The sequence below is a fragment of the Pelophylax lessonae genome, assembly GCF_965119305.1.
Source record: "Pelophylax lessonae genome assembly, chromosome: 7".
Taxonomy (NCBI): domain Eukaryota; kingdom Metazoa; phylum Chordata; class Amphibia; order Anura; family Ranidae; genus Pelophylax; species Pelophylax lessonae.
The window spans coordinates 290,508,200-290,522,877 of record NC_138774.1 but is presented as its reverse complement, the minus strand read 5'-3'; the positions used below and the strand labels follow the sequence as shown (position 1 = coordinate 290,522,877).

At 49.4% G+C, this 14,678-nt stretch overlaps 1 protein-coding gene across 2 annotated transcripts in view; it reads left to right on the top strand.

Annotated features, from left to right (window-relative positions):
* ASTN2 (astrotactin 2) overlaps nt 1–14,678 on the top strand; it is a 409,628-nt gene that overhangs the window by 295,071 nt on the left and 99,879 nt on the right. For both annotated transcript variants that reach the window (XM_082263954.1, XM_082263953.1), the window contains one exon: nt 7,847–8,035. In XM_082263954.1, the coding sequence (XP_082120080.1) occupies nt 7,847–8,035 (189 nt within the window). The remainder of the gene's footprint in view (nt 1–7,846; nt 8,036–14,678) is intronic.

Below are 14,678 nucleotides of genomic sequence, written 5' to 3'. Positions count from 1 at the left end.
TTTCTAACACTTGTTGTTTACAAGTTAAAATCAGGTTTTTTTTTTTTTGCTAGAAAATTACTTAGAACCCCCAAACATTATATATATTTTTTTTAGCAGAGGAGTCCAGAGAATAAATTGGAGATCGTTGCAATATTTTTTATCACACCATATTTGCGCAGCGGTCTTACAAACGCAATTTTATTTTTAAAAATACGCTTATTTGAATTAAAAAATAAGAAAACAGTAAAGCTAGCCCATTTTTTTTTCTCTAATGTGAAAGATAATGTTACGCCGAGTAAATAGATACCCAACATGTCATGCTTCAAAATTGCGCACGCTCGTGGAATTGGCGACAAATGTTAGTAGTTAAAAATTCCCGTAGGCTGCATTTTAAAAATTTCTACAGGTTACCAGTTTAGAGTTACAGAGGAGGTCTAGGGCTAGAATTATTGCTCTCGCTCTAACGCTTGCGGCGATACCTCACATGTGTGGTTTGAACACTGTTTACATATGTGGGCGCGACATGCATATGCGTTCGCTTCTGCGCGCAAGCTAACGGGGACAGAGCGCTTTAATTTTTTTTTTTATGGCTTAGAACCCTCAAACATTTTATATATACAGTATATATATTTTTAGCAGAGACCCTAGACGCAGGGGTCCTCAAACTATGGCCCTCCAGCTGTTCAGGAACTACAATTCCCATCATGCCTAGCAGTGGCGGCTGGTGAAGTTTTAAGATGGGGGGGCGCAAGACCCCGCCCTTCCATTTTGACCCCTCCCATTTCTCAGAAGCCCCACCCCTTATAGACTCCACCCATTTTGTCCCATGTATTTTGCTTGCGTGAACAAATTCTCCCAATATATTAAGGGGTCCATCAGTACTAGTATATCCCATAATAGGGAGCAGGGGCCCTATTATGGAATATACTGTGAGAGACACCCTATTATGGGATACACTGACTGAGAGTGGCACAAACCCCACAGTACAGACCCCCCTCCCAGCACAAACCCCTCAAGCACTAATCCCAGAGTACAGGCCACCCAGCACAAACCCCACAGTACAGGCCCCCTAGCACAATCCCCACAGTACATGCCCCCTTCAATGTAGTGACCAGTATACATGCCCCCTTTCAATGCAGTGACCAGCATACATGTCCCCAATGCAGGGATCAGCGTGCGTGCCTCCAATCAATGCAGTGACCAACATACATGTCCCCAATGCAGAGATCAGCGTGCGTGCTTCCAATGCAGTGACCAGTATACATGTCCCCAATGCAGAGATCAGCGTGCGTGCCTCCAATCAATGCAGTGACCAACATACATGTCCCCAATGCAGAGATCAGCGTGCGTGCTTCCAATGCAGTGACCAGTATACATGTCCCCAATGCAGAGATCAGCGTGCATGCCTCCAATGCAGTGACCAGTATACATGTCCCCAATGCAGAGTTTAGCGTGGGTGCCTCCAATCAATGCAGTGACCAGCATACATGTCCCCAATGCAGAGTTTAGCGTGCATGCCTCCAATGCAGTGACCAGCATACATGTCCCCAATGCAGAGTTTAGCGTGCGTGCCTCCAATCAATGCAGTGACCAGTGTACATGTCCCCAATGCAGAGTTCAGCGTGCGTGCTTCCAATGCAGTGACCAGCATACATGTCCCCAACGCAGAGATCAGTATGCGTGCCTCCAATGCAGTGACCAGTATACATGTCCCCAATGCCGAGATCAGCGTGCATGCCTCCAATGCAGTGACCAGTATACATGTCCCCAATACAGAGATCAGCGTGCGTGCCTCCAATCAATGCAGTGACCAACATACATGTCCCCAATGCAGAGATCAGCGTGCATGCCTCCAATGCAGTGACCAGTATACATGTCCCCAATGCAGAGATCAGCGTGCGTGCCTCCAATCAATGCAGTGACCAACATACATGTCCCCAATGCAGAGATCAGCGTGCGTGCTTCCAATGCAGTGACCAGTATACATGTCCCCAATGCAGAGTTTAGCGTGCGTGCCTCCAATCAATGCAGTGACCAGTATACATGTCCCCAATGCCGAGATCAGCGTGCATGCCTCCAATGCAGTGACCAGTATACATGTCCCCAATACAGAGATCAGCGTGCGTGCCTCCAATCAATGCAGTGACCAACATACATGTCCCCAATGCAGAGATCAGCGTGCGTGCTTCCAATGCAGTGACCAGTATACATGTCCCCAATGCAGAGATCAGCGTGCATGCCTCCAATGCAGCGACCAGTATACATGTCCCCAATGCAGAGATCAGCGTGCATGTCTCCAATGCAGTGACCAGTATACATGTCCCCAATGCAGAGATCAGCGTGCATGCCTCCAATCAATGCAGTGACCAACATACATGTCCCCAATGCAGAGATCAGCGTGCGTGCTTCCAATGCAGTGACCAGTATACATGTCCCCAATGCAGAGTTTAGCGTGCGTGCCTCCAATCAATGCAGTGACCAGCATACATGTCCCCAATGCAGAGTTTAGCGTGCGTGCCTCCAATGCAGTGACCAGCATACATGTCCCCAATGCAGAGTTTAGCGTGCGTGCCTCCAAACAATGCAGTGACCAGTGTACATGTCCCCAATGCAGAGTTCAGCGTGCGTGCTTCCAATGCAGTGACCAGCATACATGTCCCCAATGCAGAGATCAGCATGCGTGCCTCCAATGCAGTGACCAGTATACATGTCCCCAATGCCGAGATCAGCGTGCATGCCTCCAATGCAGTGACCAGTATACATGTCCCCAATACAGAGATCAGCGTGCGTGCCTCCAATCAATGCAGTGACCAGTTTACATGTCCCCAATGCAGAGATCAGCGTGCGTGCTTCCAATGCAGTGACCAGCATACATGTCCCCAATGCAGAGTTTAGCGTGCGTGCCTCCAATCAATGCAGTGACGAGCATACATGTCCCCAATGCAGAGTTCAGCGTGCGTGCTTCCAATGCAGTGACCAGCATACATGTCCCCAATGCAGAGTTCAGCGTGCGTGCTTCCAATGCAGTGACCAGCATACATGTCCCCAATGCAGAGATCAGCGTGCGTGCCTCCAATCAATGCAGTGACCAGTATACATGTCCCCAATGCAGAGTTCAGCGTGCGTGCCTCCAATCAATGCAGTGACCAGTATACATGTCCCCAATGCAGAGTTTAGCGTGCGTGCCCCCTTCAAAGCAGACACTTACCTCCATGGACGGCGTGCTGCTCTGAGTCGGCCCGGGCGGCGGGAGGTGGTGCAGTGTGATCTTCTTCTTCCGGCGGCGGGATGCGGCTCTCTGTCTCCTCTTCTCCGTCGGGCGGGAACTGAAGGTGAATGTGACGCCGGGGCGGTGCACCGCCCCCCAGGCGTCACGTCACCAGGTCTGATGTCCTCCTGTGATTGGTCCAGGCTGGACTCTGGACCAATTACAGCCCGGACATCGGTAAAGTGGGGTGTGTCGGGGCGCATTGCTCTGAGCCCCGACACACCTCTAGAAGAGCGCCAATCGGCGCCTCTGCCGGGCGAGGGTGGGGTCAAAAACCCCACCCCCCCATACCCAGCACACAGTCGGGCGCCCCTAGTGGGTGAAAACTTTCCTTTTTTTTTTTTATTTAATCTTTTTTTTTCTGCTACGTTTGGGGGGGGGGGGGGGGGTGGCCCCTGCGCCCTCTATGGGCGAGCCGCCACTGATGCCTAGTAATGTCTGTGAATGAAGCCGCCACTGATGCCTAGTAATGTCTGTGAGTTTTACAATGCCTCATGGGACATGTCGTCCAGCAACAGCTGGAGGGCCGTAGTTTGAGGATCCCTGCCCTAGAGAATAAAATAGAAAAAAGTAAAAAAAAAAAAAAATTTTTTTTTATGATGCAAAAAAAAAAAAAAATGGGCTCTTTAAAACCGTTGCTAGGAAGCGACGTATGATGTCGTTCCGGTCCTCCAAGGCCATAGAGTGGAGTGGGGGGCCATCTTGCCCTCACTGGACTTCCTACCTGAGAAGAGAGCGGACCGGATCGTTTTCCCCGCTAACAATGGCTCTGGTAAGTGGGGAAAAGGACTGGGAAGCGGCGGGAGGGGCAACTCTCCCGCCACCCAAAAAGGTTATCTCGCGCCGCTGGGACCACCCTTATGTTAAAGCGGACTGCCCGCCGTTTAAAAAAATACCGGGGTTATGACAGCTATCTGCTATCTGCTGCCATAACCCCGGTATTTAACGCCAAAGTACCGACGTAAATACGTGGTGGGCGGTCCATAAGTGGTTAAAAAAACAAACAAACAAGAACTAAACTCAAAATTCATCATCACTTAGGGGCTTCAAAAGCCTAGAGGAAAGGAGAGTGGATTGAATTTGTTTTTATTCTTGTTAAAAATATTCTGAAAGTTTTATTTTTAGGTTGACATTTGTCTGATGGATACAAAGTGACAACGCTCGTAAAAGGATACAATTTGGCTACAGGGGGATTTTTATTCAAATGTAATCTTCATTGTTAAAAAAATATTATCCATGGCTTTGCAGGTTTTCTCCAGCCTTGGAATCTTTGCATAATGCTAAAGGAACAAATATGAAGCGTCCCGTCCCACCGGGAGACCCGAGCAACCGGGCAGTTGGCTTTGATCGGGTCTCCGATGTAGTAACCCGGAAGCGGCGTGATGACATCACGTCCGAGTTACTCGGGCGGCTAAAGACGCAAAATTTAAAAAACTGTCAGTATTCAACAATGCCGAATACATTGAAGTGCAGTGGAGGGGTTTGGGGTCTAGACCCCCGATCCCTCCATAAATCCCTCCATAAAAGCAGAGACTGCGAGCCAGGTCTTCTCTCCAACATCACAATTATGCTTTACACACATGAACTTTAATGGCATCCCAGTCTTAGTCTGTAGGGTTCAATATTGAGTTGGCCCACCCTTTGCTGCTATAACAGCTTCAACTCTTCTGGGAAGGCCGTCCACAAGGTTTAGGAGTGTGTCTATGGGAATGTTTCACCATTCTTCCAGTGGTCAGTGGTGGCTGGTGCTCCATGGTCCGGGGGGGGGGGGGGCGGCAGATGTACCACACCATACCCCCCCCCCGGACCACACCAGCATGCACACCAAAACCCCCCCGGACCACACCAGCATGCACACCAAACCCCTCCCCCCCCCCCAGATCGCCGGCTCACTTACCCTGGACATGTGGCTCATTAGTTACATTGAATGAGAAGGCCTGGCTCCCAGTCTCTGCTCTAATTCAACCCAAAGGTGTTCTATCGGGTTGAGGTCAGGACTTTGTGCAGGCCAGTCAAGTGTCTCCACCCCAAACTCGCTCATCCATGTCTTTATGGATCTTGCTTTGTGCACTGGTGCGCAGTCATGTTGGAACAGGAAGGGACCATCCCCAAACTCCTCCCACAAAGTTGGGAGCATTAAATTGTCCAAAATGTCTTGGTATGCTGACGCCTTAAGAGTTCCCTTCACTGGAACTAAGGAGCCAAGCCCAACCCCTGAAAAACAACCCCACACCATAATCCCCCTCCACCAAATGATTTGGACCAGTGCACACAGCAAGGTCCATAAAGACGTGGATGAGCGAGTTTGGGGGGAATGGGGTCTCTGGATTGGGCTGGGGTTTTGCATGGGGCTATGTGGAAGACTGGAGGGAATTGCAGGGTCTAGGGAGCACTGTGGGACACTGCTGTAGAAACTATGTGGGGCAGCTAGGGGGCGCTGCAGAAACTATGTGGGGCAGCTAGGGGGCACTGCAGAGGGCTAAGGGGCACTGTGAGAAGTTGGTAAGCACTGTAGGGACTTAGGGATTTTAGTGGGCCTGTGAGAGGATGTGGGGCACTGCACACCACTATGGGAGATGGGGTGGCACTATGGCAGCCATGAGGCACCTGGAAGGTTAGAGGTCTGCAGCTACTTGGAGGCCTGAGAGGATAGAGGGGTGCATTTTCCCAAAGGGGACACAGACAGCAATAAAAACTTGGCAGAAGCTCTAACTTAAAAAACAAAGTTTTGCCTTCATACACTTTAAACTCTACGGGAACACAGGAACACCAAGAGGTGTATTTGTAAAAACAAATGCATAGAAGTTTACCCAGGGCTTTTTTTCTCGAAGAATAGGTGCAGGAACTCCCCCTTTCTGACTCACTCCTTTTCTCCGCCCCCCACCCACCTCCGAGGACCGTTCCCTGATTCCACCCCCTGCCCACCTCCCAGTACTGCCCTTTATAGAGAATACAGAACTATTTTTCGTACCAAGTAAGTATGGAATTTGATAATGATTTTTAATGATAACAAAAAAATCTGTAAAATAGATCTCCTGCAGCCAGCAACATCAATACACCCTCCAGCAACAATAGATCCCCCCAACAACAATGCACCACCCACAACAAAATATCCCACAGTACAACAATAAAGCCCTGGCAGCAACAACAGATCTCCTCACAGCCTGCATCAATAGACCCCCTTAACAGTAGATCTATCCCAGTAACAACTGACCTCAAAGCAACATAAGACAAACCCCAGCAACAATAGACCCCCTGCAGTGCAAATATGGATCCCCTCCAGCTACAATACATCCCCTAGCAGCCAGCATCAGTAGACCCTTCAGCACACCCCAGCACCCCTTGCATACATTCAATGCCAGAGGTGCCGGAACTGCGTTCCCCCGCGTTCCTGCTAAAAAAGAAGGAGTGAGTTTACCCAGTAAAAGTGCAAGGCTACTTCCCAGAGCTTTTTTTCTCAGAGAAAAGGTGCAGGAACTCCCTCCTTTTAAATCTACTTATCTCCGCCCCCATACCCACCTCTGGGCAACATCCCTTGGTTCCGCCCCCTACCCGCCTCTGAGCAACACCCCTTGGATCCGCTCCCTACCTACCTCCAAGCAACTTCCTATGGTTCCACCCCCTATCCACCTCCCAGTACCGCCCCTTTTTAGAGAATACAGAACCAAATAACATTTTATGGTGATAAGTAATTTGTATGGAATTTGTTAACAACAAGAAAAGTAGTAAAGTAGATCCCCCTGCAGCCAGCAGCAATAGATCCTTCCCAACGAAAATAGATTTTTTTTTCCAGTTAAAATGGATCCAAACAACAATAGACTCGGCAGCAACAACAGATTTCCCAGCATCAATAGACTCTCCAGCAGCCAGCAACAATAGACCACTCCCTCAACAATAGTTCCCCCACCAACAATAGATTTCCCAGCATCAATAGACTCTCCAGCAGCCAGCAACAATAGACCACTCCCTCAACAATAGTTCCCCCACCAACAATAGATTTCCCAGCATCAATAGACTCGCCAGCAGCCAGCAACAATAGACCACTCCCTCAACAATAGTTCCCCCAACAATAGATCTCCCCAACAATAATAGATTGCCACAAAAATAGACGCTCTCCAGCAACAATAGATACCCCAACAGCCAGCAAGAACAGGCCCCTCTCTCAGCAGTAGATCCCTTCGAGCAACAACTAAACTCCACCAGCAACAATTACCTCCATCATGCAAAAATAGATCCCCCTCCTGGAACAAATAGCCCCCCAGCAGCCAGCATCAACAGACCCTCCAGCACCCCTTGCCATTACATACATTCAGTGCTGGAGGTGCCGGAACTGCTTTCCCCCGCGTTCCCGCTGAAAAAAAAACCCTGCTACTTCCTATGTTGGATGAATGTTTTTCATTGCTTTTAAAAGGAAAATACAACATTTGGCCACTAGATGGCACTAACGTGTCATAATAAATTTCCTGAGCACCATCTAGTGGCCAGATGTGGTATTTTCCACTTTTCTGGGCAAATTGCTATGCAGACTTTTGCATGTAGTTCTCTATAGCACTGTGTGTATTTAATGACATAGGCTGTGTTGTTTTTTTCCCCTAGCTGTGTTGAAGAATACCGACTGGCTATCGATGGCAGATCTTGCATATTGGTAACGGACATTTGTGAAGGGGCCAGATGCTTACGACCAGAAAGTCACCTGAACAACACACTGTTTGGAGAGATGCTTCATGGATTTGACAACAAGACCCAAAGAGTCAACCAAGGTCAAGTGTTCCAGATGAGTTTCAGGTGAGACCAGACAAATGACAATGGAATTTTTTTGCAACAAAGGAGGCTTGTTTCCTTGTTTCTTTTATCATCTCCTTGTCATTGAGGACTGAGAGAAGCCAAGTTCTTAAAGCTAGAATGGGCATACCTTCAGGTACCATGTTCTGCCCTCTTGCTCTGGCTGACCATGCTTGGAGTGTGCACTAGGGATCGACTGATATCGGTTTTTCGTTGCTGATACCGATATTTTGGCCACCCATACAGGCACCCATCTAGCATCAGAGCCAGTGGGAGTGGAGAATCAGATAATGTAAATTACTTTTTCCAGTACCCTAAACCTAAAATAGCAACTGTGGGAGTTGTAGTCTCTGGATTGGGTTGGGAGTTTGCAGGGGCAAGGTGGGAGACTGGAGGACATTGCATTGGCTAGGGGGCACTGTAGGACACTGTTGGAAAAACTATAGGAGCAGCAGGCTCTGCAGCAAGCTAGGGGGCGCTGCAGGGGACTAAGGGGAACTGTGGAAGGTTGGTAGGCACTATGGGGATGTAGGGATTTAGGGGGCCTGTGGACATTGCGAGAGGAGAGGAGAGTGGGTGGCACTATCAGTGCCAGGACGGCACTATCAGTGCCAGGACAATGTCAGCTAGAGCCCAGGGCAAACATGCGTCCTCCCTCCTAAGATGTACAAGCATTATATGTCAGTGAAAATCCCCCCCCCCCCCAAAAAAAAGAAAGTACTAATCTGCATACTCACCCCCTAAACCTAAATTCCCCAATACAATTCCCCAACGTGCTGGAATGTCTTTTTCTAGCACAAATATTTGCCCCCCCCCCCCCATCTCCCCCAGCTCTTCTCATATGATGCCCCCAGCACAAATGCCTCTCCCCCCCCCCCCTCAAAAAAAAAAAAAATTCCACCTCCTAGCACAGATCTTCTACCCCTTAAATTTCCCCTCCAACCACAAATCCCCCCCCCCCCACTCCAAATCGCCCTCTTCCAGCACAAACTCCCCTCCACCAATCCCCCATCCTAGAACATACCCCCCTCACAAATTTCTCCTTTCTAACTTTAATACCACCCGATCCTCCCTACTAGCACAATGCCCCCCCCCCAAAAAAAGAAAATATTTATTTCCCCTCTACCATTTTACTTTTACCGCACAAACCCCCCAAATGCCCCCCCCCCTCCCAGCACAAGTCCTCTTCTCTCATCCCCCCCTCCCAACACAAATCACCACTCCTAGCACAACTCCCTAAATTTGCCCTCCTAGAACAATTCTTACCCTCTGCCGTTCCCCAAAATTCCCTCCCCCCAGTGGTGGCCCATCCATTGGGGGTGCAGGGGCACCGCCCCCCTATCCATGCGTCCGGCCCCCTAATCTACATGGAGGGCGTCGGATACATGGATTCCAATAAGGTTTTTTTTTTTTTTAAGCACGTGATTAGAGCCAGAGGCTCTAATAGGCTTCAAAAAAGAGTGGGCTCGGGGCGCAGAGCACTGCGCCCTGAGCCCACCCAGTTGTGTGACAATAGCGAATGAATATTCGCTATTGTCACACTGATCCTCCTCCTGGCCAATCAGGAAGCGGGTCCTGAGACCCGTTTCCCGATTGGCCGAAAGGAGAAGCCATGCTATTGGCCAAGGAGGAGGGAGGAAATGCAGGAGACTGAGGGGGAAGCCGCCACTGCCGCTTCTGCCTGCCTGCCCTCTACATGGTGAGCGAGCCGGCAACCCAGGGGAGGGGGTATGGTGTGTGGGCTGGTGTGATCTGTCTGCCGCCCCCCCGGCCCATGCCTCCCCCTAATGTCCTTGAGGTGCCCCCCCCCCAGCACCTCACATGATACCATAGGGCCCGGGGCAGCCGCCCCCCCCCTATGCCCACCCCCTTGCCCCATCCCTGGGCACTATAGCAGCTGGGAGGCACTGTAGACAGTTATGGGATCTGCAGCTACCTGGAAGCCTGAGAGGAGTGAGGGGGTAGAGAGATTTATTTTGACCCTTGCAGTGTGGGGGCAGCCCAGTTCTCTTGAATTCAGCTTTAGGATGGAAATTTTGTTCATTTTGGAGAGACTTCCTCTCATTTCCTGTTGCGTCTCCAGATCAGAAAGTGAAGAGCCTGTTTTAGATATCGGAGTTGGATGGACGGACTATTTTCAAATTCCGGCCAACAGTATGAATAGCTAATATTAATCAAATGTTTTTAGTTTTGCTGCAACCTCTGCTTTCTACTCATCCATACAGAAATAATATTCTCCGGCATACATAATTTATTAATCTGTTTGAGGACCGGGCAGCACAGCGGAGAGCCAGATAATCAGTTGAACGTAAGCGCATGGCAAAGGCGATGTGTTTAATAAGGTCATTTTCATTCCTGTCAAGGTACCTGTCAATCTATTTAATAAAAACTAATAAGAGAAAATGTTAAGGGCTAAGTATAATAAGGACTGAATACAACTTCAGTTTTTCAAAGTATTTCATGATATGAAAGGAAAATAAGAATATACTGTACAATAACAAGGGAGGGGACCTTGTGATCAAAGTTAGGCGTAAAAAGAATGAGTATGAAATATAAACTAACTAGCAGTAGTGTGCTGAGGACTTAAATAGGTGGAATTAAAAAGTTCTAAAAATTCCTAATTAATTCAAAAAAGAATTCCAGGTATGGTAATATTTACTTACCCGTATTTTCCGGCGTATAAGACGACTGGGCGTATAAGACGACCCCCCTAATTTTCATCTACCAGTAATACTTATACTTAGGTTACCTTTAAGATATTATACTCGGCGTATAAGACGACCCCCCATTTTTGGGGGATTTTTTTGAGGTTCAAAAGTAGTCTTATACGCCAGAAAATACAGTACTTACATTGTTTCAGCTTAATTTAATGTAGTTATGCTTTACCATACCTGTAGGATCCCTCTAGAACAGCCTTTCCCAACCTTTTTATCCCAGAGGAACCCTTAAAAATTATTTTCAGGTCTCTGTGAACCCCTCAGAAGATTAGTCCATCTAGCGTCTTTGGGAAAATGAACTCGTACGTTGGTGGTGGTAAGTGTGAATAATGTCCCCATTACATGGGGTGGCCAAAATGACACCTTTGCCGTCATGCCACTGTTGGACTTAGAACCTTGTAGGCACCATCAGATTGGAGGTTAGTTATCCACAGCTCGAGAACCTTGTAGGCACCATCAGATTGGAGGTCAGTTATCCACAGCTCGAAGAATGCATAGCCACCCCTGGAGAAACCCCAGGGGAAGAAAATCCCCATTACAGGGTTGGCCAGGATGACACTCTTAAAGTCATGCCACTGGCTCTGTCAAGTGGTGTTGGCCCTAGAACTATGTGGACACCATCAGATGGGAAGTCAGATATCCACAGCTCAAGGAACCACTGGAGAAACCCAAGGGGAAGACTATCCCCATTACAGGGGTGGCCAAAATGACACCTTTGCCATCATGCCACTGTTGGACTTAGAACCTTGTAGGTACCATCAGATTGGAGGTCAGTTATCCACAGCTCGAAGAACGCATAGCCACCCCTGGAGAAACCCCAGGGGAAGAATATCCCCATTACAGGGTGGCCAAAAGGATACCCTTGAAGTCACGCCACTGGCTTTGCCAAATGGTGTTGGACCTAGAACTATGCAAATACCCTTAGATGGGAGGCCAGTTAGCCACAGCTCAAGGAACCCCTAGCCACCCCTGGAGAAACTCTGGGGGAAGAATGTCCCCATTACAGGGGTGGCCAGGATGACACTTTTAAAGTCATGCCACTGGCTCTGTCAAGTGGTGTTGGCCCTAGAACTGTGTGGACACCATCAGATGGGAAGTCAGATATCCACATCTCAAGGAACCCCTAGAGAAACCCCAGGGGAAGAATATCCCCATTACAGGGTGGCCAAAAGGATACCCTTGAAGTCACGCCACTGGCTTTGCCAAATGGTGTTGGACCTAGAACTATGCAAGTACCCTCAGATGGGAGCTCAGTTAGCCACAGCGCAAGGAACCCCTAGCCACCCCTGGAGAAACCCTGGGGGAAGAATATCCCCATTACAGGGGTGGCCAGAATGACACCCTTGAAGTCATGCCACTGGCTCTGCCAAGTGGCATTGGACCTGAACTGTGCAGGTACCATCAGATGGGAGGTCATTTGGCCACAGCTCAAGGAACCCTTAGCCACCCTGGAGGAACCCGAGGGGAAGACTGTTCCCATTACAGGGGTTGCCAGAATGACGCCTTTACAGTCTCGCTTCTGGCTCTGTCAAGTTGTGTCGGCCCTAGAACTATATAGGCAGATGGAAGGTCAGATATCAACAGCTCAGGGAACCTCTAGGCACCTCTGTGGAAACCTCAGGTCAAGAAAATCCTTTTTACAGGAGTGGCCAGAATGACACATTTGCCACTAACTCTGCCAAGTGGTGTTGGGTTTAGAACTATTTTGGCACCATCAGATGGGAGGTCAGTTATCCACAGCTCAAGAAACCCCTAGCCACCCCTGGAAAAACCCTGGGGGAAGAATGTCCCCATTACTGGGGTGGCTACAATGACACCTTTGCAGCCATGCCACTGGCTCTGCTAAGTGGTGTTGGCCCTAGAACAATGTAGGCACCATCATATGTGAGGTCAGTTATCCACAGCTTAAAAAAACCCTAGCCACACCTGGAGAAACCCTGGGGGGAAGAATTTCCCCATTAAAGGGGTGGCCAGAATGACGCCTTTGCAGTCATACCACTGGCTCTGCCAAGTGGTGTTGGCCCCATAACAGGGGTGGCCAGAATTACACCTTTGCAGTCATGCCTCCTTCTCTGCCCAGCGGTGTTGGCCCTAGAACTATGTAGGCACCATCAGATAGGAGGTCAGTTATCCACAGCTTAAGGAACGCATACCAACCCCTTGAGAAACCCCAGGAGAAGAATTTCCCCATTAAAGGGGTGGCCAGAATGACGCCTTTGCAGTCATACCACTGGCTCTGCCAAGTGATGTTGGCCCCATAACAGGGGTGGCCAGAATTACACCTTTGCAGTCATGCCTCCTTCTCTGCCAAGCGGTGTTGGCCCTAGAACTATGTAGGCACCATCAGATAGGAGGTCAGTTATCCACAGCTCAAGGAACGCATAACCACCCCTGGAGAAACCCCAGGAGAAGAATATCCCCATTACAGGGGTGGCCAGAATGACACCCTTGAAGTCATGCCACTGGCTCTGCCAAGTGGCATTGGACCTGAACTGTGCAGGTACCATCAGATGGGAGGTAAGTTGGCCACAGCTCAAGGAACCCTTAGCCACCCTGGAGGAACCCGAGGGGAAGACTGTTCCCATTACAGGGGTTGCCAGAATGACGCCTTTACAGTCTCGCTTCTGGCTCTGTCAAGTTGTGTTGGCCCTAGAACTATATAGGCAGATGGAAGGTCAGATATCCACAGCTCAGGGAACCTCTAGGCACCTCTGTGGAAACCTCAGGTCAAGAAAATCCTTTTTACAGGAGTGGCCAGAATGACACATTTGCCACTAACTCTGCCAAGTGGTGTTGGGTTTAGAACTATTTTGGCACCATCAGATGGGAGGTCATTTTATCCACAGCTCAAGAAACCCCTAGCCACCCCTGGAAAAACCCTGGGGGAAGAATGTCCCCATTACTGGGGTGGCTACAATGACACCTTTGCAGCCATGCCACTGGCTCTGCTAAGTGGTGTTGGCCCTAGAACAATGTAGGCACCATCATATGTGAGGTCAGTTATCCACAGTTTAAAAAACCCTAGCCACACCTGGAGAAACCCTGGGGGGAAGAATTTCCCCATTAAAGGGGTGGCCAGAATGACGCCTTTGCAGTCATACCACTGGCTCTGCCAAGTGGTGTTGGCCCCATAACAGGGGTGGCCAGAATTACACCTTTGCAGTCATGCCTCCTTCTCTGCCCAGCGGTGTTGGCCCTAGAACTATGTAGGCACCATCAGATAGGAGGTCAGTTATCCACAGCTTAAGGAACGCATAACAACCCCTTGAGAAACCCCAGGAGAAGAATTTCCCCATTAAAGGGGTGGCCAGAATGACGCCTTTGCAGTCATACCACTGGCTCTGCCAAGTGGTGTTGGCCCCATAACAGGGGTGGCCAGAATTACACCTTTGCAGTCATGCCTCCTTCTCTGCCAAGCGGTGTTGGCCCTAGAACTATGTAGGCACCATCAGATAGGAGGTCAGTTATCCACAGCTCAAGGAATGCATAACCACCCCTGGAGAAACCCCAGGAGAAGAATATCCCCATTACAGGGGTGGCCGGAATTACACCCTTGAAGTCATGCCACTGGCTCTGCCAAGTGGCATTGGACCTAGAACTGTGCAGGTACTGTCAGATGGGAGGTCAGTTGGCCACAGCCCAAGGAACCATTAGCCACCCTGGAGGAACCCCAGAGGAAGAATGTCCCTATTGCAGGGGTGGCCAGAATGACACCTTTGGAGTCACGCCACTGGCTCTGTCAAGTGCTCGTTGGCCCTAGAACTATATAGGCATCATCAGATGGGAGGTCAGTTATCAACTGCTCAAGAAACCCCTAGCCATTTCAGTCATACCACTGGCTCTGCCAAGTGGTGTTGGTACTAGAACTATGCAGGTACCATCAGGTGGGAGGTCAGATAGCCACAGTTTCAAGAACCCCTAGCTACTCC